At 42.7% G+C, this 27,910-nt stretch overlaps 1 protein-coding gene across 2 annotated transcripts in view; it reads left to right on the forward strand.

Annotated features, from left to right (window-relative positions):
• The window catches only part of MICAL3 (microtubule associated monooxygenase, calponin and LIM domain containing 3), a 231,435-nt gene that overhangs the window by 58,427 nt on the left and 145,098 nt on the right, over nt 1–27,910 (forward strand). For both annotated transcript variants that reach the window (XM_054987717.1, XM_054987716.1), the window contains exon 2: nt 25,860–26,249. In XM_054987717.1, the coding sequence (XP_054843692.1) occupies nt 25,986–26,249 (264 nt within the window). In that variant the 5' untranslated portion in view covers nt 25,860–25,985. The remainder of the gene's footprint in view (nt 1–25,859; nt 26,250–27,910) is intronic.

The raw sequence follows: 27,910 nt of genomic DNA on the forward strand, positions 1-27,910 counted from the left end.
AACTTCATGAATGAATGAAGCTGCCTTATACTGAGTTAGATCACTGGTATATCAGGGTCAGCGTCTCAGACTGGCAGCAGCTCTCCGGCGTCCAGAGTAGATCACTTTCTAATCCACACATGTTGGAGATTGAACCTGGGACCTGCTCTATGTCACTGATGCTGTAGCTTTTGTCCCCTGAAATGGGCTAGCTGACCTGGCCTCGCTTGAAGTGGTGTAATATTTCAGTAGTTAAACTATTGAACTCCTACTTGAAGATCTCTTGTAAGAACCTGTCTTTTGCTAGTTGTATCTTACTAGTCACCTGAGGTTAACTTGGCATCTTACAAGATCAGTTTTTTTCCTGAATTGCCTTGTTTTTACAACACTTGACTTTGTATTTATTAAATAGACCATTATTCTCCTGGTTTTAATCAGCCAGTGTCTTCAACTGAGAACATCTGTTTGTAAGCATTCTTTTCCTCTTTATTGTCTTGCCTTTTGATATTTAAGCAAGAAGCTTCCAAAATTCCCACCCTGGGGAATTTGCCAAAGCCTTTTCCTTTTCCACCATACTTCATTTTTTAAAGGAAACCTTGATGCGGGGCCTAAATATTTCCTTTTTTCTTCCAATAACTGAACGTTGCACATTTTTCACATACCCCTAAACGATGCTTGGTTGTTCTGGAAGAGAGGACTTGCGCTTTGGAAGCTGGAGGCAAAACAAGCCTGCTGTAGTAGGTCAGAGCTGTTTACGTGTCAAATCTTTAAAATTTCAGCACTGAAGAACACAGCACCTGCTTTTTACAATTCTGACACTTGGCTGTGTTTGTAAATTCCTTTTGCTTGTGTTTTACCCTTGTCCACTCTTCTTGTTCTTGCTGATTCAAATTTTACATGTGGAGACTACCTAAACAATTTCTGTGTGGGGGGAATTCCAAAATGGGTGGGTTGTGGGTGGCGAAACATTTGGAAACAGTTGGCTATGTGGATGGATGCCCCTTCTCGCGCAGAGAGTCTCCCAGTTGCTGCCATTACGCTTGCTTTGCATGCAAAAGGCCCAGAACAATATGTTGTGCTTCACTGCTAGACGTGTCCTGTTTTTTGTTAATATTTTATCAGCGGGGATAAAGCGTTCTACATTATCTGCATGTTGGAACTTAAAAAATTACAGACGCAATATTGTTGAAACATTTCGCTAAGGGAAACGTTAATGCCCTGTTCAGGACCGGAAGGGAGTCTCCATATTCTGAGACAGCAAACCTGGGAGGCGGCAGCAGGAGAGAGCCCTGGCCTCTGGGCCCTGTTTGTTTGCCCTTCCAGGGCAACTGGTTGGCTGCTGTGTGAAACAGCAGGCTCTACTTGTATTCCAGGAGGACCAGTTTGAAAATGGAGGGTGGGAGGATGTAGGGCTGGTGTCTCTTAAAACAGCTGGTCAGCAGATCCCAGTGCCCACATGCAGCTTTCCCCATATCTTACTGTCTCTAAATGGGCAACCAGGTGACATTTCCAAGTAGGCCATCCTTGGCACAAATGCCACCGTTTGCTGAGCCCTGCATTTAATATGCTTTGATTCCGTGAGTTTGATTGGATGTACTTCCACATACTCTTGCATTTTGGTTAGAAAAATCTTAACCATCTTTGATACTCCTCCTCTTAACCTTGAAAAGACATCCCCCCCCCCAGCAGACCCTTTAGTCAACTGTACAGCAGTACTGCCTCTGCAGTTTCTTAATTCATTAGTTCTTTATACCAAGTGTCTTAGAATGCAGGGAGACCACAGAGTAACTGTGCAGTTCTCCGGTTGAAGCATCTCCCGGTTGATTGTATGAGGATGGTTGATGGGAATGAATGAAAGTCAGTTCTGCCGCTATAAAAGCTGTGGCGAGAAAATGCGACTGTTACGTTTTCTTCAAGGGCATCATTTGTTGGCAGAAGTATTGTAGGTTACTTTTAAAACCGTAATTTTGTTCACTCTGTCACTCAGATTTAAAACGAAATGGATTGAGTGAAGCTGCATTTTGCAGGTTGCTCAGTTTTGTTTCGATGATTGCTTGGGGATGGTGATTGAGTTGTGGGGGTGCTTTTGTTTTGATCTTACCATGCGGTCGTTGCAATTGTTTGAGAATATTCTCAGGATTTCCATTATGTGGCCTAGGTCTTGGTAATGCTAAAAAGAAAATTGAGTTGCTAGTTCGGTTCTACCCAGTTGGATGGCTACTGTGTTGGTGGTGAAGCTACAGTACAGGTCCTTTTAATGATTTGTGCTTATAGCAAACGGAATGCTTGTTGAGCAAGTAATGTGTTTAGTGATCTTTTATTTTTCTTGGTGGAAAAGAACTACTCTTTAACAGATGTTCTGTTTCTAAGTGTTCCAGTTAACGCTGCCTACAATGGAACTTCACTGAAGATTTCAATTCAGTCTTTGGCATTAAATATGCAGCAAAATACTGCTTAAATTTTCCTGCCTAATCTCCTCCCCACCCCCCACCCCCAACGTGGTGCTTGTAGATGTTTAAACACTTATAGGATTGTGCATGCAGACTGCAATCCAGAAAAGAATGAGCCATCCCCTATCTTCTACTGCCCCCTCTTAATTTCTCATCTAGAACCTGCACGTTTGGGGAACGGATATGTATTTTCTGAAGGAGAAATTTCGCCAGCGATTGTGTGCCAATTTTCCAAAAAATTTCTTTTGAATGGCCTTCATCCATAATTCCACCCCCCGCTCCCATTGATTTTCATACTGAATGGCATGGGGAGCTTATAAGGGCATCCTCTGCAAGGAAAACTTGTTGGGAGGGTTGGGTGCATATTCTCTTCTGTCATTTATTTGTCTTGTGAAACTCAAAAACACTGAAGCTAAGTTGGCGTTATAAGGGCAAGATGGCAGTGGGGTATATATAGCAAGTGTCCTTTTTCTCAAAACTTCCTTATTTTGCTATTTTGTTTTAAAGCCCACTTTTATTGCAAAGATTCAAGGCTGAGAAGAGGTATCATTCATCCGCTCAAAGAAGCCTGAAAGAAGACAATAGCTACTGTTAAACTTATATTGAAGTTTGGGGATTAAATAATGAAAAATAAACTCCCAGTCCATAGCCCGTGTGTCTATAGAGAGGAAGGATCTGCTGTCCCACAGTTTTTAAATTTTATGTAGGTAACATTTACAAAATATTAGACTAAATTGGTGCCTGTAAGGACCTGCCGGTTAGCGCTGTCCTACGAGCCCAACCTGTACTCAAAGCCAGGTGGGTAAGCACCAAAGACAGGGCCTTCTCAGTGGTGGCAACTCTGCTTTGGAACTTCTTTCCTACAGAAGCTCACCTGGTGCCAAAGCTATATATTTAGATGCCAGGCGAAGATGCTTTTAATCCTCAAGTTTTTTAGACTATCTGCAGTAGATTTTAGCTAACTTATCTTTTTAGTGAGGCTTTAGAGGCGCTTTTAATGTGGGTTTTAGGTTGTTTTAAGAACTTTCCTGTTTTATCTACTGTATTTCAGTGCTACTGTTTTATCTCTTTCGTAACTGTTTTACAAGTCCTGTTGGTTTACAGCTTGGTTCTATACTTTCAATTTTAAGTTGCATCAAATTATCTTTATAGGAAGGCAAGAGATACATACTGTAAATAATTATTTTTAGGCCCAGCATGGACGTTGCTCGGAGGCTGGCTGAGCCACTTCAGTAACCTAACATGAGTGTGGGTGGTTGAGGCGCATGAAACTTGATCTGATCACCTGTCCCCATTTGCCGTTGGTATCAGTTTTTACTTATGTAGGCTTGTTTCTGTGGGACGTGTTAGATTTTTAATTGCAAGACCTGTTCACTGTCCCAAGAAACAAGTACAGTAAATTAGTGAGTATTCTAATCCTGTTGTTTGGGGGAAGAAAAGAAGACTGGGGACTGTACACAGCTGATTTGAGCCAGTTTTTCATCCCATCAGCCCGGTCTTCACTAGTTTCTTTCATGATGCAGGGAGGGGTCCCCCCTCCTTTTGAAGAAGTTGCATTGGCATAACGTGCAACCCAGAGGTAAATGTTTCCAGACAGTCGCCTCCATTTTCCTGTCTTGTTATCAGAAGCCCATCACCTTCTCTCAAGCTTCTTGAGCGAAGGTAACGACTTCTGATAACAAGATACTGCTCCTTAGTGCTGCAAGCATTTCCCTTCATCTTTCCTGTTATTGGCAACCCTACTCCAAAGAGTTCTTTCCCCGTATTTTCCTGAGCCTCCCTGTGACTTTGCAAACTTTATCAATGTGATTGTGATGGGATTGGTTCCAGGGGAGAGCAAAGTTCAATATTTGCCAGGACCCAAGACCATCAAAGGATCTCCTGCTCTATGTGGAGCATCCAAGAGGCAGTTGGAGAGAATTCTTGGTTTGCTTTCCTGAATAAGAGAGCTCACTAAAAGGGATACTGGCTCTGGATTGTGATTGCATGTGTGTCACTTAGTCATTTGTGTGTGTGTGCGCATGACTAAAATGGATGGCCACCTTCCTTGAATAGCTTCCCCCCCCTTGTTTGGGCCCCCTGAACCTTCTACACACTGTAGGTTGCCAGAGGCATGGAATGGTTTGTGTTGCTGTGTTATGTTGCACACAACGCTGCCCTCTGGTACTATAGCACTGTTAAGAAGAGGGTATTTCAGTACAGCACACAATCTCTGATTTAGGTTCTTCAGAACTATTTAAAGCCTCAAAGCGGGCCTGATTGCAGAGTGATAGTTTACTGTTGTCAGAGACCTGCTCTCTAAGCAAGGGGTGAATTTCCTCGTAGCTGCCAGTTTCTAAAAAGTACTTGAGTGTTGGATGATAACCATCAATTCAGCCTGCACAGTTGCTTGAGCGCTGTTGATCATACCTTGGCTGCAAACTCACTCCATACTTCGGTTTCTCATGTAATGTTGGATTCGTTTTGGGGCTTTGGGGGAAGGCAAAGACAATCAAAAGTCATAAAGTTATGTCAGTAGTGATTGTACCATCCTTTGGTCAAGCACAATGTGAGGGAGAATGTCTTTGGCCTGGCAAACAGAGGCTCAACTCGGTAAAGACCCCCAGAGATTGTCAGAATTGAAGGGGGAACCATCTCTCAGTCTTCCCATGTAGCTTGAAGCTAGAACATACACTGTAGCATCAGACCACCGACGTATTAGGCCCCAAATGTAATGAGTTCCATTTTGTTTCGAGTACCTCCCTTGGAGGATCTGTCTTGGAGAATGCACAAGTACAAGGTGTAATTTATATCACCCAAATAACTCTATACAAATCCAGGATTTTCCTACATGTGAATACATAAACCTGTACTATACTGAGCCAGACCAGTGGGTGTGTTTATGTAAAATCTTTATGTACTGCCTTTCTCCTGAAGGGTCCAAGCCGGCTCATAAAAGAGATGCTAACAGCCATTGAGAACACAGTTAAAAACATTCAACTGTTGAATATTAACAACAACAATAACAGTACTGGCTAACCACCATAAAGTTCACACAGCTTGGCTTAAATAGCAACCCTATTTCAGACTTAAAAGTTCCTCAGCCTTAATGAAATGCTTTTTCAAACAAAATTGCTTTACATTTTTTTCTGAAGATGGTTAGAGATGGTCCCCTCCCGACTTCCCCAAGCAAGCAATTCCACGTGGCTGGAGCCCTGACCAAAAAGACCCATGCTCTGACTGATCAAAATGGGTAGCCGAGTTAGTCTGTCTGTAGCAGTAGAAAAGAGCAAGAGTCCAGTAGCACCTATAAGTCTAACAAAATTTGTGGTAGAGTACGAGCTTTTGAGTCACAGCTCACTTCAGATATTGTGTGACTCACAAAAGCTCATACCCTACCACAAATGTTGTTAGCCTTATAGGTGCTGCTGGACTCTTGCTCCTTCTTATGCTCTGACTAAAGAAGATTCTGCTGGGGTAGGGGATAGGAAAGCAAGCCATACGTATCCCAGCAATGTCTATTTCAGCTGCCAGTGGCTCACCAAGGTCTTGGGTAGAGGTCTTTCCCCAGGCTTGCTATGTGAGATTCTTATGACTATGCAAAGGGGTCTTCCGTATGCAATGTGTGCACCATACCACTGAACTTCAGCAGAGTTCTTTGTGCAGTCCTGGTATCTACTGTGACCCTCTCCCAATTCAGGAAGGACTCTGGGGTGTGAAGACAAAGGAAAGGACGGAAAGCTCTTTTCTGACTTTGCAGGACCACCAGTTAGAGGTACTGATTTCATTTAGCTGGCACACTCAGGAAGAGTGTTTCATCCGTGTTCTGATGAAATTTTTACATTCGCTTTTGCTGCCATCTTGTTTTCCCGCATATCCAGGAGATATAGAATGCAAATGCATTTTCACGTGTGGATTGCTTCCTCGTGACTCTCTGCAGTGCTTGGTCTCTTTGGACATCATGGCAAGCAATTTTAAAGTTATTTAATTTTAAACATGTGAATGTACAGTTGCTGCCTGAATATCCTCTCTGCCACCCTCTGTGCACTTGGCTGTTACAGACAGCCATCAGACCCTTATGTTGGAGTACTATCCTTGTGTTGGTCTTGGTTTTTCCCTGATGTAATAGCACCGTTTTAATGTGTTTGACTTCCCAATATCTAATCCAAATGAGTCAAGGCCAATCTTCCGATTTTCCTGTTTGCACTAACTACACCAAAACATAGTGGTGTGGCATGCTGCCAGTTCAAGCTGGTGTTTTTGCTGTTCTTACTAGGAGTGCCAAGATGTGGCCATTTTGAGAAGGAGAAGAGTAGTACATGTTTTCCACATTAAACAGATTTTGTCTTGCAAGGAGAAGCTAAATTCTGGGAAGTTTCACTGTAAGCAGGAAATGGTCTCTCTATTTTAGATCGCCTCTTCTGTCTGATGCAAGGTGTTCTGAGAAGTTTTTACCTTATGTCAATTTGTGGATAAAGACCCATAAGTACTTTTGGCATCATGCAGCTGCCGAAGCAAATCCAACTTAACTTGAGCACGGCTTTTCCTAGGAGTTCAGTGCAGGGTCTGGTACAGCCTTTTTGCGCCAGTTCCGAGGGTTAGGAGCTTGGGGGTGATTCAAGATGCCTCCCTGAAAATGGAGGTGCAGGTTGCAGCGGTTGCCAGATCCTGTTTTTTCCATCTACGGCAGATCAGGCAACTTGTCCCCTACCTCTCAACCCGCGACTTAACTACAGTGATCCAGGCAACAGTCATCTCTAGACTGGATAACAGTAACCCACTCTACTCGGGGCTGCCCTTGAGTGATTCCACTGGTTCAAAATACAGCTACGTGTGTTATTGCAAGAGAGTCAAGTAGGGCACATATAATACCTATACTGTGCCAGCTGCACTGGCTGCCAGTGGAGTACTGGATCAGATTAAAGGTTTTGGTATTAACCTACAAAGCCCTGTGCGGACTGGGACCAGCGTATCTGCAGGTCTGCCTCTCCCCATATATCCCCCAGACGACGCTTTGATCAGGGGAGAAACAGCTGCTGGTAGTCCCTGGCCCCAGGGAGGCCCGCCTAGCCTCAACCAGAGCCAGGGCTTTTTCGGTCCTGGCTCCAACCTGGTGGAACACTCTATTGAGACTAGGGCTCGACAGGATCTGTTATCCTTTTGTCGGGCCTGTAAGACCGAGATATTCCGCCAGGCATATGGTTGAGGCTGCTCCAGGCCTCCGCCAGCCTGGTAAGAAGGGAAGAGAAACGATCTAAACCTTCCCAATTAGTTTTATCCACCATCTGCATCAAATTAGATAATATTGACTGCTGCCATCTGTTGCCGGTGATATTGTATGAAATGCTGAATTGCTGATTGTTTTTTACATGCTTTATTGGTTTTATGGGACATGTGATATTTATTATGGTTTTAAATGACGTGATCAGCCCTGAGCCTGCTTGCGGGGAGGGTGGAATAAAAGTCCGAAATAAATAAATAAAAAATATTTGCATTTTTTTTACAAGACACAGTCAGTTCCTAGTCCACAAGGTAACAGAGATATGCAAGCCATGTAAAAGGGAAGGGCTGGGTGCTGCATGTGCCATTCCTTTGCCTTTGTATGAGGTTTTCAAGTCCTTATGCCAATGTGCCGTAGTGGTTAGAGCATCAGACTAGGATCTGGGAGGCCCAGGTTCAATTCCCTAGTCTGCCATGGAAGCTTGCTGGGTGACTTGGGTCAGTCACACCCTCTCAGCCTAACCTATCTCACAGGGTTGTTGTGAGGGGGAAAATGGAGGCGAGGAAAACGATGTGAGCCATTTTGGGTCTCCATTAAGGAGAAAGGCAAGTATAAATAAAGTAAATAAATAAAATTATTCCAAATGGAATGTTACATGAAAATTTTCATTTTATTTAATTCAGGTCAGATCAGTTGTATATTTTTCAGGGAACGTGGTTCTTTCAGAGCAATTCGAAGTTCCTGTAAGGAGTGTCATCCTGCTCCTGAAATCACAAGAAGGACAAGGCTAGTTAGTCATCAGGGACCAGAACTGGGCAGAAGGGTTTGAGAAGCTGGACTGCTTCTTTCTGTTGGATTGCTCCTAAGAAACAAGTAGTGCTTAAGTCTCTCCTAAGCATCACTTGGGGGCCATGTGCACCAAAGACTTTTTGCAGCCGCCTCAGTGTGGCACAATTCAAGCACGTGTCTGCTGGTGCTTCGGAAGCAAAGGTTGATGCATTCCTTGAGAAAGCTGTGTAAGCATAGCCTGGTTGGGGGGGGTGGGGGGCGCTAGAGAGCAAATTGCAGCTTCCATCTTCTTTCTGGTAAAACGCTTTTCAGGTGGGTTGGTCTGTAGTAGAACAACAAGATTTGGATCCAGTAACGCCTTTCAAGAGCTTTCAAAGCTCACACCCTGGAAATTTAGTTGCTCTCTAAGGTGCTACACCCGAATTGTATTCTTCCTAACGGGTGTTTTCCTTACTCAAAGATCCAGAGGAGTTAGCCATGTTAGTCTGTAGTAGCAAAATCAAAAAGAGTCCAGTAGCACCTTTAAGACTAACCAATTTTATTGCAGCATAAGCTTTCGAGAATCAAGTTCTCTTCGTCAGATGCATGACGAAGAGAAATGTGATTCTCGAAAGCTTATGCTGCAATAAAATTGGTTGGTCTTAAAGGTGCTACTGGACTCTTTTTGATTTTCCTTACTCAAGGCATTTAACTTGGCATCCTCTTTGGAGTCTCAGCCATGCCTGTTGTGTGGAGGAGAATCCCCCCCTCCTTTTTTACTGCAAACTAGTTCCAGCATCCAAATGGGAATCTGGTGTCCAAGCTGAGGAGGGAACATGCTGCCCAGTTGCTATTTTTAAATGCTGTAACCCTGTGCTCAAGTACTGTTAAGTTAGAAGGTGGGAATTCTCCCCTGGGGGCAAACACTCAGGTCTTGTTCAGCTGTTAGTGTTGCAAAAGCCGGGTCGTTGCTCCTCCGGGAAGCCTGTGTGAGAGAGGGAGATCCTTTGCATAGCAAACGAGATACTGCTTTGCCTTCCTCTTCAAGAGCTTCATAGCAGTTGCTTTGTGTGTTAGCAACCTTTAACAACCTTCCTGAATAGTAAAGCGGGGGGGGGGGCGTATGTTGGTACAGCGTTCATCTAATAGGAATGAACATTTAAGCTTTGGTTTTTTCTCGTTAATAAGGAGATGTGGTAAGGTGTGATCGTCTTGGGTATGAAGCTTCTAATAGGGATTATGTGGGAAGCCTAGCTAATCTTTTTGTAACAACTGTGCTGGATCTTCTGGCCTTAAATTGTGTGGCAGAGTTGCTGTATCTTAGGGTTTGGGTGAGTAGCAAAAATTGGAATAGGATGAACTATCAGAATAATGGTTTGATGTGGCTTGGGTTAAGAAGGGATTTAAGTTTGGAATGAAAGAATGCTTTGAAGAGTATGAAAATGGAAAGAAACCAAGTCTCAGTGCATACAGAAAAGAGCACAGTGCAGATAAGCTACCTGCATGACAGATTTGAATTCATGTAACTGATTTATGAATAAGGAACTAGGAGATTATAGTTGCCCTGATCAAAACTGAAGGGTGATCATGTGTTGTATGGGGAACCAGAGGATCCACGTTTTGGCAGGAACTAGCTGTGCAGCTTGTTTCCCAGAGTTCCTGTCTGCTTTGCAAACTGCTCAGGTGACCTTGGGAGAGCCATTCTCTCCTTTGCAATACATGGGGCTGATTATGACCATGCCTATACTGTTGCTGTAAAAGCTCCATAGACATGTCTGAAAAGTGCTCTGAACAGCTGAAAAACTGGCGTGCAAATTGTATTTAGTGAACGTGGCTTACATCTTGAGAGAGCTTGATGGCGAAGGATCGGGTCCTGAACTGTGCTGCAGATGAGACATGAAGGCTCTTTGATTCCTGACCTATTAGTAGGTGCACACAGCTGGCCAGTTCAGAATGTGCTGGAAGCACCTTGATTGTCTTCAGGTTGCACACTTCTATAATGTTGCAGTCCATGCTTTAGCCAAATCAGTAACTTGCTAATTTCTAGATCAAGATGGGTAGCTGTGTTAGTCCGTCTGTAGCAGTAGAAAAGAGCAAGAGTCCAGTAGCACCTATAAGACTAACAAAATTTGTGGTACAGTATGAGCTTTCATGAGTCACAGCTCACTTCTTCAGGTACAGCTAGAATGTGAGGTCACTTGTCCTTATATCTTGGAGAGTCAAGCGAAAGTAGCAATTTTCCTGCAGAGGAATTTCAAAGGATGATTAGAGAGACTGCTGAATTGCAACTGATAACGAAGCTCAAGACAGCGCATTCACCCAGATTGAATCAAGACCTAGACTTCCTATTGTATTACCAATGCTGATTTCTCCACACCTATTACCCCTCTGCATATACCACCTACTCCAGTCATACCTGCTATTGTCATTTACTTGCTGTTGCCATTCGCCATCTGAAATCACTCTACTCTCCATGATATAAAAACAGATGGACTCACATTCCAGCTGTATCTGAAGAAGTGAGCTGTGACTCACGGAAGTCACAATTTTTGTTAGTCTTTGAAAGTCTCAAATTTTGTTAGTCTTATAGGTGCTACTGGACTCTTGCTAGTTTCTATGTGTGTTATTGCCCTCTGTTGGTGGGAATTAGAGTATTATGTGTTAATAAAGGTTCTGTAGTGTGTGGGGGTGTAATACGTTATGGCTGTAGAAATAAATGGATGCTGGGATTACTTTCTGTAGAATTGCAAAGGCTGTCATATTGTATAGAGTGGTGTCAGAATAAGGTGAAGAGTTGAAGACAGTAGTAGAAAAGATGTTCTCCAGTGGGCGGGGCACTGACAAAACACTGAGCAAGATACAAAGACATTTCTTTGTGTTTTCATCCCTAATAGCCTCATTCTTTTTTGTAGCTTAGCTATTGTGATACTGTCTTTTAAAGATATAGTATTGTTATTTTTCTTCCTTATCTGGTAAGCTGGATGATGCCAGTTTCATGAACAAGGTCTAAAATGTGACCTCAGAAAGTTGGTGATGTGAGAATTGAGAATGATCAGTAGAGCACATGACGGAAGGTCTCAGGCCCCACTCCCTGGCATCTCAGAGCAGAACCACAAGTGACAAAAGGCACAGATTGGACACTTGTTTGCTTCCCTCAAGTTTTGGTGGGAAATGTAGGCAGCTTGGCGGAATGTTGGACAAGTGACAGTTGAAAAGTCCATTGGACAGCAGTCAGAGAGCCAAGCTGCGAGACCAGGGCGCCTACATTTCCCATCAAAACTTGAGGGAAGCAGACAAGTGTCCAACCTGTGCCTTTTGTCACTTGTGGTTCTGCTCTCAGTCTCAAGTGTCCCTGAGAAGAGTGTTGGGGAAAACTTTTTGAGGCCAAAAGTTCTGCTCTTGGTTGGAGGAATGGCTGGACCAGTGGGCCTCTTCTTATATTCGACTTCTGTATCACTTAGCCAGGATGAGTCTCTGAGCCATCCAGTTAATTTACTGGGGATGTTGGGCTGTGTGAATAGATGCTTCTTTTGGGGACAGGTGCCCTGCAAGCCTGAAAAAGAGTTTCATGATTTCTGAACCTTCAGTTGACGCCCGTCATCTACTTCATGCCTGCAAAATCATTTAAACGTAGCTCCTGGTCTTATAAACGGTCTTTGTCTAGATGCCAAGGAGGTAAGAATTGAATCCCCCTGAACAAACACGGAATCTTTATCAAAGCTGGTTTATTTTAGACTGCCAGTGTGAGTAGATAGGTTAGTTTAAATTGTTAGAGTCTAATAACTTTTAAAGACTTACTTTAGGAGGCTTTGTATATTCCTTTCTCAAGATGCAACTGAGGATGAATAGAAAGTAGAGCCATCTTCTCTCTGGGAGGAGACTTTTGTTGGGCTGGTTTCCATGACCATCGCATAATTATGTTTATGACTATTGCTGCCCCACCCTTTACTGAAACACAGTGGAAAAGTATGCATCAAAGTTCAGAATACCTGAGCCAAAACACTTGAACACAGCAGCTATCATGTTGAGACGGCTCCCGGTGATCCAGGTAAAGATGACCTCAGCCTGGTCTGGACCACATAATAGTCTGCACTTAGTGGTCTCTGCCGAGTTGGGCGTGTGCTGGGCTGAAGTGGTGGTTTATTTATTTAATTTATTTATTTTAGACTTCTCTTCCGCCCTCCCTGCAAGCGGACTCAGGGCAGATTACATCAGATAAAAAACATTTCATACAGTTTCCATATCAATAAAGCAATAAAACAGTTTTAAAATTTCAGACAAAAACATCCTAATAAATATAGTGGTTAATATGCCAGACAGCAGCAGTCAATATTCACTAATTAAAAGCCAGACAGTGGACAATTTTGATGGGGAGTGCTGATGGAATGAAAGTCAAGGACGTATTGAACAAGACCTAGGCTTACAGTTTCTTAAAATCTATTGTGATGGTCCTGGGAAATACATTGTCCTGTCTGTCATGTAGCCGTGTGATCCATCTCAAGGCTGTACCGAAATACAAGCTTATCAAGCTCTGAGCTACAGCTTGTCAGGCCAAATTCAGTGTTGCCCCTTTGGGAAATGCTATGGTTCAGTGATAGAGCCATGCTTTGCACGCAGAAGTTCCCAGGCCTCATTCCCTCACTGCTCCAGCAAAAGGATCTTGGGGTAGTTTACCAGCTTGACATCCTGGAGGGCCACAGCTAGTCAGCAGAAGAAAATACTAAGTATGATGGGCAAGTAGCCTGATTCCATATAAGGTGATGTCATAAATTGCTGTCATAAACTGCATTTGTTTCTCTCTGTGTATGCTGAATTGATTTCCTCAGTGTTTCTTTATGTAGGGAAGCAGCAAATTACCTGCTGACACCCCTAGTTCTCACCACCTCTGTCCAGGGTGTACCACATAAGACTGTTGGTCAGCTGACTTGACTGCATGTTCCTCCTCACACAATATTTCCCTGCATGTGGAAAGCTAGCACGTCTTGAAATCTATAGAACCTTTCTGCCAGATGTGCTAATTTGCTATGTGGAGGGATTTTTCTAAAAAATATGGAGGTTTCAGTCACATGAAACTGCATTGGTACTTGGATAGTTGTTGTGTTTGTTTTTTGGGCCGGCATATAGATAGCCATAGATAGCCATAAATATGTAACACCATTTAGTGCTTTAGAATCTTCACAGCATTCCACATTTGTTATCCAGCATTCATCTCAATTAGAGATGGGCACGAACCGAAATACGAACCAAAGTTCCTGACAAACCAGGCCGGTTCGTGGTTCAGGAGCTAGCAGTTCGTCAGAGCCCATTTCTGACGAGCTGCCACGAACTTTAGGCTGGTTTGTTTTTTTGGTTCATCACTGCAGACAGCCTGGCACCAATCAGTTTCCTAGGCAACAGGGGATGGACTTCCTGCAGACCTTCTGCTGACCCAGAAGTGGCCTTCTGCTAGCCCAGAGGTGACTTTCTGCTGGCCCGGAAGTGATGATTTGCTGACCTGGATGTGATGTTTTCACGAACCAAACGAAACGGTCTGTGATCCGGGGCAGGTTCGTGAAAGTTCGTGGTTTGTGAAATGCGATGAACCGCATGGTTCGTTTTTTCCCCAGTTCGTGCCCATCTCTACTCTCAATAACTCTGCAAGGTAGACCACTCCCGTCAGCCCAGTGTTTCAGAGGATTAGGTTGAAAGGTGATGTTTTTGCCTAAGGGCACAGAGTGATGGCAGAAGTGAGATTTGACTTCTAGTTTGCAACTCAGTCCCTTAGCCACTCCACTATTGAAAGTGGGACACCTGGATTTTAAACTCAAATTGAAGCCTTACACTTAGTATACAGATACGTGCTGGCCTTTCTGCATTTATTTTTGGTTTTCCAGTTGATTTCCATGTGTTCTTATAAGGCAAAGTCCAGCAGAGAGAGAGAGATGTCCTAACCCTCAGGCAGTTTTTTCCATTCTTTTTGGATGCATCAGTGCACTCTTTGTACATGCTGCAGTTATGACTTCTTAGTCAGTGACTCACTCAAGCTGGCTAAAGTTGAGCCCTAAAGCACAAAATCCGCTGCAGGCTTGGTGAAGTTCACCTGTTCTCATGTACTATGTAGAACTAAAGGGAAACCTGACACACAGCCCAGCTTTTGATGTGCCTCCGATTTCAATAGAAAGAGTGAAGGCAGGCTGGCCCTGTGTGGTCATCTTGTCCTTAACTAGATTTGTTTGTTAAAGGACCTTCCTGGGTTTTTGCCATCAAGGATATTAGGAAAGCTGAAAAGTAGTATATCAGGTGCAGAGGGGAAGGTAATGAGAGTTGCTGGGAGAATGAGGCGACATTCAAGGTTTGTTTGAGGAAGCACATACTGCTTTATTTCAAGATTGCTGGCTGAACAGTGAACAATGTTAATGCGCAGGATCTTGGGATAAAATCACATTAACTTTCTCATGCGGAACACTGGCTCCTATACTCTCTTCCACAGTGCTCTGCTAAAGTGTAAGATGAGATTCCGCCTAAGAAATTATAGACCCGTAGGGGCTGAATACAGCCAACTTTGTGGTAACTTATGGAACTCACTGATACGGTATGCAGTGATGCATACTGGCTTACATGAGGTTTAAAGGGGATTAGGCAGATGCATGTGGATAGGTTCCATCAGTGGCTACTAGCCATGATGGCTCAATGAGATCATCATCATAGTCATCATCAAATGGGACTTAATAGTCAGTGGTATAAATACCAGTACTGGGGAGGGGGGAATAATTGGAGAGGCTTTGGCTTGCATGCCCTTTATGTAGGGGGCATCTCGCTGGCCACTTTGGGAAAGGATGCTGGACTACATGGACCATTTGTCTCAGCCAGCAAGAAGACTCTTCTTACCATTATTATGCACCTACTCCCATGGATGTCTGTCAACTTCTTACCTATTGGAAAGATGAACTTCTGCAATAAGGAGCCTTCAGGCTGTAGGTGTTGGACAAGGGATGCTTGTACCCAGCCTTGGACACAGCATCTTATCCCAGCTACATGCCCAGCATGCACATAAGGCGTGCTGATGTACAAGCGATGCCCCCAAGTATAGTTCCCTATCAAGTTACAGATCGAGCTGACACCACTAGGAAGTAAAAGTAAGTCTCGCTTGGAACTGAAATTATGATCCCTCTCATTGAGGGCTTTCCGTTGCAGAGACAGGGGCGTGGCATTGTTATGTGTATTGTTTGGGGCAAAACTTGTTCAGCAGTTCATTTGTGATGGGAAATGAGTTGGAATCCAGGGCTGTTTGTTACTATTAGTTGGGATCACAATTTGCCAGGTTGCACATGCTCAAAGGCTTTCTTACTTCATAGGATCTCAGGCCTAAGTGCTGCCATTTAGAACACCTCCTGGGCCTTTGCTGTGATGAGCGCTGGATTAAATGAAGCCTTAATGCCCATCCTAACAAAGGGTGCAGAACTTGTTGCCTGCCGTCGTACAAGTAAATATTTCTATTGCGAACACAACCTCAGGGTGTGGAGTTGAGGTTTGGTTAAATGGATTGTAGAAATTGGCAGAAGACTCTTTTGTGTAGTCTGTCTACCCACGAGGTATTTAGTGCTGTATTGAAGTCAGGGAAAGAGAAAACCGCACCTAAATTACACACATTGCGATCACACCTGCAAGGAATTTTGGTGGTTTACTTTGCTAATTGGAACACAAGAATGCTGCATCTTCCCATGCTTAGTTAGTTAGATGTGAAAGAAAGTACCCTGATAATGAGTCAAATCAAAGCTTGGTGTGTTCTTTTATTATAAATACCAGCTTTTGAAAATAAAACAATGTCCAACCAGCCGGTGTCTTATCCTTGGCACCCTCCTGAGACAATGGATAGTAAAGACACACAAGGCCTAGTGCTAGTGTCTCTACTAGAGAAGTACCACGGGCTTGAAAAGATGACATAATATATATATTCTGAACAAATTAGTTGCTTGAGTTGCTGATCTGCAGGGGATTTCACGGGGTGAATGATTTTGCCTTGCTGTGGAGTGACTAGATCAGAGTCCCCAACCTTTTTCAGCCTACGGGTTCTTTAACAATGCTATCTGTGTGATAATACAAGTTTCCAAATTGCATTCGCAATTTACATTTTTTAGTATAAAAATATCAAACCTACATCTCAAAACCTAATGTGTAAAGAGGCCTTTAAATTCTTGATTCTGGGCTGGGAAAATACCAGCTGTCTGTAATATAGCTTTAGCAATCGCTGTGAAAAACGAGCATCTTGTAGAGGCCTTTTGCATCTCTCCCCTTCGCTTGCCCCAACGTGATATTTTTCTTGGTGGCTTCAGTTGTTCTGTGCAGGGGGGCAGAGATCCTGAGCTGTACTGGCAGACATGAGTCAACAAGTGTTTGTCAGCATTGTGCAAAGAAACGCAAGCCCTTTTCCTGCCGACATCTGCACAGACTGTGACACCCCGTTCTTCCTTTTCCTTCTCCTCTCCCGCTCTGTGCAAACCCCACTATAGCATCTCAGCCAAGGAATGTTCAGAAGTTCTGAGTCAGCATTGGATGCCTGAAGACAAAACATACAAACTGCTGCCAACTTGCAGAAAATCATAGGCATGCATACTGATACCTTGGAAACCTGGCAGGCATCTCTCCCTTCCCTTGTAGTCGCCTGTGATCTCTGGCTTGCTGCCCCCAGGTTTCCAGCGATTTACAGGAGAGGCTATTCCTGGCAATAATGGGAAGAGAAGGAGGTACATGGAAATCACCGAAGCTACATACAGAAGGAAGCTTTGACTGTTCCTTATATTGCTAGCCCACTTTCCTCCCCGGGAAAGGGGTGCTGATATAATCCTTATTCATCTGTTTACGTGCACCTAGTTTATTTCCTTCTGTTGTGAAGCAATGCAAGATGGAGACAAAATGTTTGGGAAGGTTGGAATGTAGTGACACTGATTACCCAAGACCCTTCTTAACTTTTCCTGTTTTAAACCATCCCAAAGTTCCTCCAAACCTTTTTGTTTGTCCGACAAAGTAGGAAAACTAGGAGGAGGCGTGGACCAGCTAAGTTTAACTTCAGCTTCCCTCTGTAGACCTCTGTTGGCGCTACACTGTGCAGAGTGTTCTTTGATTTATGCTCCCTGTTGCTATAAAAAGCATTTTGTCAGCAACAGGGGCGCACAAGTGTAATCTGATGCACTAAAGTGATTTGGGGAGCTGGACAGAATCTCTGAGAAGATGCAGGTCTCCACACTCTTTATTTTGGTTTGATTTATCTGGAAGAACTACTGATCCCTTCAAAAAAAGAGTCAGTAATGTTGACTTCTATGCTTTTATGGAACGATTGAGAAAAATCACCTCTGCCAGTTTTGTTAAAAAAAAAAAAGTGGTTAATGTTGCTAGAGGATACTAATTTTTGTACTTGATGGTAGTTATTATGCATGATAACACTCAGTGGAGTGTTGTTGGAAAAAGAGGTCCTTGTGCAGAGCTGTAATTAAGCCCCTGCTCTGCAGCTAATTGTATAAATATTTCAGGAAAAACTACCCTTTCTGAAATATTCCAAGCAAGTCTTGGGATGAAGTTGGTGAGGTGACATTACTTAGCACTGGAAAAGGTCAAGGAAAACCCAAGGCATGTGGAAAACATGTTCACTTGGCAGTTCGCAAGTGTTCTCTATCGTACATAACTCACCTGTTCAATGCCTTGAGCCTTGAAAGTACTGGGAGCAAATGTAAATCTTGCAGGGTAAGGTTTAGGTGGCTTTCTCAACAAATATAACATGGTGGCCTCACAATATGCATGCTTTGTGTGCTTGTAAAGTTGATGTGTCATGCTGTGGGGTAGAAGATGTGCAGCAAGGTTATCCTGTTATCTGTGATTCAATAATAATAAGTGTGCTTATATATTGCCCTTCTAGACAGATTAGTGCCCAACTTGGAGCAGTGAACAAAGTCAGTATTGTAGAAAAGAGCAAGAGTCCAGTAGCACCTATAAGACTAACAAAATTTGTGGTTGAGTATGAGCTTTTGTAAGTCACTGCTCACTTCTTCAGATGGTATCTCATGAAAGTTCATACCCTACCACATACTTTGTTAGTCTTATAGGTGCTACTGGACTCTTGCTCTTTTCTACTGCTACAGATAGACTAACACAGCTACCCATCTTGATCTAATGTCAGTGTTGTTATTATCCCCACAATCCAGCTGGAGAGCTAGGACTGGGATGAGTGGCTTACCCAAGGCCACTTGCTGAGCTTATGGCAGGAGTAGGCGTTGAACCAGCAGAGTTCTAATTCAAAGCCCACTTAACCACTACGCTACAACAGCTCAGTAGCATGACTATGTTCCAAGCCTATCAGATGGATAGAATTGGATGGATTACTTTGTGTGCATCTCTTGGTTTCTTGAGAACTAGCACCCACTGTAATTCCAAAGAAGGATATGTTGCAACAAATAAAGATAGCCCAATAGTTTTGGAAGTTCCTTTCATTGAGAAAACCCACTACATTTTGAGTATTTGAGATCTTTCTCAAAAATACTATAAAATAGGGAGAGCACCATCTTTGTAAAAGAAGTCCTGTGCAGGCAAGGAACCTGTCTGTACTTTGTTTTCCTTAACTATGATATATATAATGATTGACCACAAAACACGATGTAAAGTATTCTTTAATAGTTAAAGAAGCTTCTTGCTTCTCTGTAAGGTTTGTAGCTTACACGTACCCTTGAGATCACAAGGCATTGCTTGGCAAAAATGCTTGGCATCTTACCCAGGGCTAGGCAGCAAACCAAGGTTAGCACTGTCTCTGGTAAAACATTGTACCTTCACCAAACATGTGTTAGGAACTCCTATTTATCTTAAAGTAACTTCTTATGTTTACAGATAGGATATTATAAACAATGAAATTTCGCATGCATTGCATCTACAGTATATTTCAAGATATGATCTCCTTAATAAAAAAATGCAGTTTCCTCATCCAGATTTTGAGCATTTATGGATATTGCAGTAACTCTTTAGGGGAGTACGGTTTCACCTTAGTAGGACCTTTTATGTTTCGGCCTGGCTGCCCCCTGGCCGTGCTTCTCCAGAGAGTAGGGATTGCATGATTTTGCTAAGCGTATTTTGCCATGTTCTGTGTGGCCACTGCTTGAAACTCTGAATAATAACTGCTGCATAGTATTAAGGAATGCACACAGAGCAGGGGCATACTGGTAAGCATAAACTGTGAAAGCTTGCCTTGGCTTGCTCCCTGCCAAGAACAGGAAAAATAAGCTAGCAAGAATCTGAAGGAGTTGGATCTGAGTTCAGGCCATCCCTTCATTCCAGTAAAAATACTGCTTTTTTAAAAAAAGAAAGAAACCCAATCACAGTTGGCTAACGGGGACTATTTATTTACAGCTGCTGTTGGAAGTCTGTGTTCTCTCTGCCCTCTATCGCTTTTGCTTAGTACATGGTGCTCTCCTCGTTTGGAATAGATGAGAGTTTTTGTTTATAGTAGCAAAGACAGTATCTACTAATGGACAGACCCAGGTTGCTGATGGCAAGAGCTGATACGCGAGACTGACTCCATTTATGATGTAGTAATGGTAACAATGCAGCATCTAGACTATGTTCTGTGTATTTACCAAGTCTGTGTAGACTTTAGGTAAGTGTAGACTTTAGGTAAGTACCTAGAATTTGCAGCTGAGGTGATAGAGAGGTATACTAATGGCAGTTCATCTTGACAAGATTATAATTTTGTCACCCTATTTAGTTTTGTTACCCTATTTTATTTGAATGTATGCCTCACAAGCTCTTAACAGGCTCAAATGTAAACTGGGATTGTGATATTGGTTATTTCGAATCTTCAACCAATGTAGAAATGACTGCTGAAAGGGTGCTTCCTGGGAACATATTTTGATGACACCTCAGGGTCTGTTCTGCCTTGCTGTGGTATTCTGGGCACAACTGGCTTTGACTTATCAAGTCCCTTTTGGCATATAAAGTTGTGCATGCCATAAAGGTGTTGGCTTCTTCTTCGTATCACAACCTCTTGAGATCAAGAGTGTCTGTGAGGTGGTAATCTCTGTACCGGCTCAGGATCAGAAAAATAGAGAGGTGTCCATGTGGCCAGGATGGGCCTTGCTCCCTGTGGAAACCTGCCTCTGTGTGTGTGTCAAGTTTATGGAAGTTTGTGGGCTTTTAGTGTCTCTTGTATTGGATGTTTGAATTATTTGATAACCTAGTAATGGCTGAACCTCAGAGTAAGCCTTTGTGTGGGGCTAAAGCCATTATGGTGTGGTGGCTAGAGAGATGGACTAGGATCTGCATAACCCAAGTTCGATTCCTGCCTTGGAAGCTTGCTGGGTGACCTTGGGCCACTCATGTACTTTCAGCCTAACCTTCCTTACAGTGTTGCTGTCAGGAAAAATGGAGGCAGGGAGAATGAGATAAGCTGCTACAACGGTATAGATGATTCACATATCTGTGTTACTGAACCCTTTTTGTCAGCCTTGATTTTTCTCTTTGGTCCCCAACTCTGTAAAGTCTGTGTAGGCTCCTGGCTCTGAATTAGGGAATGCTACATAAAGATTGTCTATTCATGAAGTTCCATATTCTCTGTACTGCCTCACATTTCTGCACTGAAGTAAATCATAGTCTGACCCAAGGACAACTGAATTCTGTTTTCTGTATGCATTTTGCACATTTGAAATGTTTGAATGCTACTTGCTTAATTTTTGCTGCTGCTTGCAGCGCTAGTTAGTGAAAATTCCTCTTGCTGTCTCTGGTTTTGAAGATTTATACTTACTTTCACTGTTATGCACTGGCAGCTATGAGGGCTAGGAATTTGATATTTTTTTAAAAGCTGCAAGCTGAAATTCTAAAATATGGTATACATACAGAGAACGGAACAATATTTCTTGGCTCAAATGATGCTGTTCAAAGAACTGATCCACTTCTATAAATGACCCCTCTAAAAAGTCCATTGAGAGAAGCTCCCTTTTTGCCAAAATTGCTGGGCCATTATAGATTCATTTTGACATTCTTTCTTGACTTCACTGTCAACAGCTCTATTTATGTGCTTTTGTACTTCTCCAGGTGTTAGTAAGATTGTATTGAAAGAGAATCCGTACCATTACATTAGTAGCATGCCAGTTTTCTGGTGTTGGCAAGAACTGAATCTGAGCAGTGCTGCATTCCTGAGATATAATGCTGCCAGCTTCATATTACGGTAGTATTATGAAGCTGGAAGCATTATATACTTTCTCTCTCTTTCTCTCTCAAGCTTCCAGTGCCTATAGAAAGCTTGTGGGCTTTTGAGATTGCATATTACCCAGTCAAAGGCTTTCTGATACATCATAAATTTAAGGTGCCTTATCTGTTTGAAATTAATTTTGAGAAGTAAAATAAATCTCTCTATATAAACACAAGTGTCCTGAAAGACTCATCAACACCCAGCCCAAACCCCTGGACCTAGAAACATGAAATTTGGGGAGAACATTCATTTCATGATGTAAACACCCACTAAGAAGAGATTTTAAGAAATTAACCCCCTAAGGGGGTAAAACGAGGTAAAATGTGTTTTCCCTGTGTGGCTGGCAGGCTGCTGCCTGCTTGCACCCCTGCCCCCTGCCAGCTTGGCCACTCTTTTCTGATTGGACCAGCCTTTCAAGGTCATTTGCATATGCGGGCTGATTGGGGCTCACAACATTCCACACCTCATCCCCCTCTCCCACCCCCAGAGACAGTTGTTACTATGCTCTTATACTACAAAACCAACTAAAAAAAACTCCACACAAACTAGGGTTTTCAGCCTCCAGGTAGTGGCTGGAGATCTCCTGGAATTACAACTGGTCTTCAGGCCACAGAGATCAATTCCCCTGGAGAATTGAGGGGGTGGAATTATGCCATGCCAAGGTCTTTTCCCTCCCCAAACCCCGGTTTCTCCAGGTTTCACTCCCTAGATCTCCAGGAATTTTCGAAGTTGGAGCTGGCAACCCTAACGCAAACTTTAAAAAGTTACATACCCTTAAGTATTATAACTGGATTTAAAGTTAAATACCATAGCGAAGCACGGGTGTCAAGCTAATTGAATATATTTTTCAAGAAAGCTGCTAGGGAAACAATCTCTTTTGTTAGCCTGTAAGGAGAGAGTGCATGGCTTTTGGTGGGGGTAAGGTATGGAAATGGATCAGTTCTTTTAATGGCATCATTTAATAACCATATTATTGTGTTGTTCATCAGTGAGAATCTTATTTCTGAGTGATTTGGGGGAGAACAATGGCAACCAAAGTCCACCTTGTCCATTCCCTGCTTCCAGTAACAGTCCTATGTAGATTTACTTTCCTTAACCCTGTGTTCAAGCTTGTTCACGGGGAATATGAGCTCTTTTAAAGATCTTAACTAGGAAGGAGGTCTGAGTTAATCAGTTTCTGCTTCTCATTTTGTAGTGTTTATGGCCCATATCTTTACTTCATTTCCCTTTTTGAAATAAAGTTCCTTACATGCCATGGAAATACTGTTTAGAATTTAAATAGCATTCAAAGTGTTCAATTACCTTGTTATCTATACAAGTCCTTTCAAGTTGGTCAGTAGTAACGTTATCCTTGTATTGCAGGCTTGGGGTGGGTAAGAGGGTACTAAGGCGGAGAGAAATTTGCTGTCTGTAGCTGCTTAGTAAATTTGTGGCAGGGGTGACATTTGAACTGGAGATCAGCCACATCTCCTTCTTATAGCCACCACAGACTACCTCAGTCCAGTAGTGGATTCTGATTTTATTGGTTGTTTATTGTAAGTTCCGTAACTATTATTATTTCAGTTCCATCTTTGTCTCAGAAATGTTGTATCCTTCCTTTCTCACTATACATAGTGACTTAAAGCAACTTACAAAGCAACCAAAAAGAACCAAGACAGCAACTTCACACTGTTAATATATCAATAATAAGAACAAGGACCTTCAATTTCTTCCACTAGCTCACAACTTAATGTCCTTCAAGAGCCCGAATAAACAAGATGGACTTATGCTGTCTGTGAAATGTGGCTAAGGTATGTGTGGGGGCTCTTGGCATGCTGGTTCTGAAGAGCTGTGACTGAAAATGAGCAAGCCAAGATGGTGGTGGTCAAATGAATAGCTTCATTATAGGGGCCAATGGCAGAAGTATCGAAGGAGACCTGAAGTAGTGCACAGGCTAATAATGAAGGAGACAGTCCTTGAAGTTGGCAGGTCCTGGGTCATGTAGGGCTGTAAAGGTCTGTACCAATGCCAGCACCATGAACTGGAAACAAATTGGTAACCAGTGGAGTCGTTTCAAGATGGGAATGCTATTTCAATTATGTACATGTTGAGAGAAAAGCAGGTTTTGTGATCAGACAGTATTTTCTTTATTGTTTCAATTCTGTGACTATCCCCAATCCCTCGCATATTGAAACTGAGCCCTTTGTGGGGAGGGCGGAATAGAAATCTAAATAAACAAAATAAAATAAATAATAAATAGCTGACAGTGAGCAATGAGGATTAAGCAATATGAGGAAGGTGACGGAAGAGTTCATCAAATAAAAACAAACAAACAACTGTAACAAGAAACCAGCCAAACATGTGGGGCAAGGGGTGTTCTGGCACTTAAAAAGTTGAAGGACTCATTGTCAGGCACGCTGAAGAGGGCAACGAGTTCTCTTACTGAAGGGACAGGACAGAAAAGGCAGTGTCCCTTGTGCTCACCCACCTTATTTCTGCCTTTTGGGTCACATACAACAGGGCCTCATTAGCAAATCTCTATTGATGGACAGGTTTATGGATGTGCCAGGTGTCTGAATTAATGCTTATATCTCTAGTGCCAAGAACTTATATCCATTGTGAATTCATTGTCTGTTACCACTTTTATCCACTTAATCCCAACAAAATGGAAATGCTGGGGTGGGGGGGGGGAGGTTTGATCCAGGAATCAGGTTGTCTCCTATTCCGGATGAGGTTGCACTCCCCCTAAACAAGCAGGTGCTGCTGTCGAACCCAGGCCTCCTGTTGCATAAACAGGTGGCAGCATTGGCCTGGGGTGCCTTTCTCTAGAACCGGCTAGCGAGCAATCTGTGGCTCTTCCTGATCTGGAAAGATCTTGCCACTGTGGTGCAAGCCCTGGTAACATCTAGATTGAACTACTGCAGTGTGCTCTATGTGGGGCTGCTCTTGAAGACTGTCCAGAAGCTACAGTTGGTACAGAATGTTGTGGTCAGAATGTTGACTGGAGTGCTTAGTAGGGACTATATCTCTCTAGTCTTGTTCCATCTGCATACAAAATACCAACAAAAGCCTACACAACCAACAATAAGGCTAGGGGTAAAACCACAAATTTACATAAAATCCATTCGATTTAAAGTGCTATAAATGGTTTAGAGTGCTTGCAAGGTTTTTTCAGGTATGCTAGGATATATTTATCAAAGCACAGGTCAGGAAATGAATGTGTGGGAGGGGGGAACCAGGGAAAATAAAAATGTGCTGCTTAGAAGCAGGCCAATCACTGTGGAAAGAGTTCTATTACTGAGGTGCCACAACTTAAAAGACTCTAGGTCTGGTGCATACTTGTAATGCCTCTAGAGGCGAGGGTGCCCAGAACAAGGGCTTCCAAAGCAAACCATAGTAGATAAGTGGGCTCACATGAAATGTAGGTGGTCCTTCAAGGACTAAGTTTGGATATGAATGGGTAACAGTGAACTGAATAGAATTTTAGGTCATTAAGGTACTGCTATTCATAGAGAAACCACACAATCATTTTCATTGCTTTCTTTGGGTAGGAGGTTCTAATTCAAGGTGATTTTTGTGATCATACCACACAAGCATAGAAATTAACATTGGATTCAGATTCGGTTTGGGGTATTTTTCTGTTTTGGTTCTTGGCTTTAAAAAAACCTAAGGTTCTAGCCCCATGGCTCTCAAAATTGGTTTGAAAGTGTATGGATATTATCTAATGAAATCTGAGATGTCCAGGATGGGGAGAAGGGGGCTGAACATAATTTCCACAGGTCAGGGAACATGGCTTGTAGTGTAGTGACTTCCATCCATAGAGCCAATTTGGTATAGTGGTTAAAAGAGACAGGACTCTAATCTGGAGAGCCGGGTTTGATTCCTCACTCCTCCACTTGTAGCCAGCTGGGTGACCTTGGGTCAGTCACAGCTCTCTCAGCCCTACAACCTCACAGGGTGATTGTGGCGGGGATAATATAACACACTTTGTAAACCGCTCTGAATGTGGCATTAAGTTGTCCTGAAGGACAGTATATAAATCTGTTGTTGTTTTTGTTATTGTTAAGTGGAATAAAATACCTTGTGGAGAATTAAGAAAACCCACATGAATTGCTTGTAAGTGGGCATAAATTGTGCCGTTTGCGAAGTCCTGCTTTTTCTTGTCATGGAATTTTGACTTAAAGCACGGTACATACCCAGTCCTGTTTTTACAGCACTTCAACTTACCAACAACCAAGTGTGCCTAGATTGGTAATCTCTCTCTCTCTTCTTTTTTTAGGTTACGATCGCACATGGATTAAAAGAAGCAATTGTTGATGAGCTACACAGTAGCCCAAAAGACAGGCGGACTGGAAGGGGGACAGCTGCCAGCAAACCAAGAAGGGCTGGTGGCTAAGCGGGAAGCATGGAGGGAAGGAGTAACGAGAAGGTGAACCAGGCCCACGTCCTCTTTGACCGATTTGTTCAGGCCACAACCTGCAAAGGGACTCTCAAGGCCTTCCAGGAGCTCTGTGACTACCTGGAGCTTAAGCCCAAGGACTACCGTACTTTCTACCACAAGCTTAAGTCCAAGCTTAATTACTGGAAAGCCAAAGCACTTTGGGCCAAGTTGGATAAGAGAGGCTGCCACAAAGACTACAAGAAAGGGAAAGTATGCGCCAACACGAAGGTAAGCAATAGATAGAAGCTTCTTTCAGGGTAGCATCTCCATTGCTGATTGTAATTGAGTGCAGATGCCCTCTGGCCTCTAGCTGAAATTTTCCACATGGCTCTTAGTTGGTCTTCTCTGCTATAATAATGTGAACAATAATCACAGTTGGGCAATAAATGTTTTGCAGCTGATGCTCTGATATTGCACTTTAACTGGAATTTCCTATTTGGTCGAATGGAACTTCCCAGAAACCAATTTTAGAGTGGGGTGGTGGTTATTAGCCTCCTTAGTCTGCTTAAAAAAAAATATTTCTGAATCTCTAGTTGACATCAAAGTCACTCGGATACTAAGGTAGAAATTTGCACTTAAGGATCTTTTATGATATAATGGCGTTACATAAGTTTGGAAAGGAAGAGTTGGTTCATCACTCAGCTGCATCAAAGGAGTTCCACCTCATCATATTGCTGACCCCCGTGCAGTGCTTTTCATTGAAGACTGTGTGTTTTGCCTTGTCATCCAATATGGAGTCATCAAGTGATAAGATGAAGCGATGAGCCAGAAGGTGTCAATCCGTGATTGTGTTGATTTTTTTTGTAGTTTATCCGCCTTATGCTCTTTCTGTTCTTTATGTGAGAGGGCCCAGGCCTTAGAGACCTCACTGCTCTGATCCTGAGCATTTAGTTGAAATCCTTTTGGCTCTTGTATTCTGCTCTTCAAGGTCTCTACTAGATTCAAGTTTCTACAAGCACCTCCCCACCCCTATGCTGAATACTGAACATATGCAGTGATAGAGCCAATTTTCTGTGAATAATAGATACGGATTTAAATCCAGCTCAACTATGGCCTTAGGAAAACCCACATTTTTTTTCTAATTTCCTGTCTTACAATGGGAAGGTCAGAGCTCCATCTTGTTGGAGGTTTGTGAAAGTGGGAGATGGAAGAAATTCATACACAAAGCTTGGCTATAAATATAAAGCAGTAATGTGCTTCTTTCAGACTTGGTCTGCAGAAACTACTTTATCCTTCCCCCCCATTTGGGGATGTTCCAAATAGGGTTGCAACTTAGGCTTAAGGAAATTCCTGGACATTAGGGGCAGTGCTGGAAGAGGGTAAAGTCTGGGGAGGGAAAGAAGCTCAGCAGGCATGTGATGCAATAGAGCCTGCCCTCCAAAGCTGCAACTTCCTCCAGGGGAACAGAGCTCTTTAGTTTGGACTCAGGTCCCACATGGAGGTTGGTAACTCTGACTGCAAGCTTCCTGTTTCTTCTCTCTTCCCTCTAGCAGTATCATGTGCTGCTGACTTCATGTCAACAGTGCAATTTGTGCAGAAGAGAAGATGGTGTATAACTTTTCAGGATAAAACTATTTTCTGTATTCATTTTAGCATCATGGGAACTTGCCAATAGGTTTTGACAGGATGATTTTTTTAAAAAAAAATTGTGCTAAAATAAACTGCACTCTAACCTTAGCAAAGCACTTCTGAAATAGAAGTCAATGATTTTTAAAAGATCAATTTGAATTTTTAACTCCAAAGTAACATTCTTTTAAAACTTTATTTAAAAGAAGGAAAAAAGACATTTGAAAGTGCATAAAGAATCTTGAACAGAATACAGAATAATAGATTTTAGCTGCAACAAAAATATAAGCAAGATCTAGAATAACACAGCTAAATTTCCTATT

This window comes from Eublepharis macularius, chromosome 9, assembly GCF_028583425.1.
Source record: "Eublepharis macularius isolate TG4126 chromosome 9, MPM_Emac_v1.0, whole genome shotgun sequence".
In the NCBI taxonomy this organism is placed as follows: domain Eukaryota; kingdom Metazoa; phylum Chordata; class Lepidosauria; order Squamata; family Eublepharidae; genus Eublepharis; species Eublepharis macularius.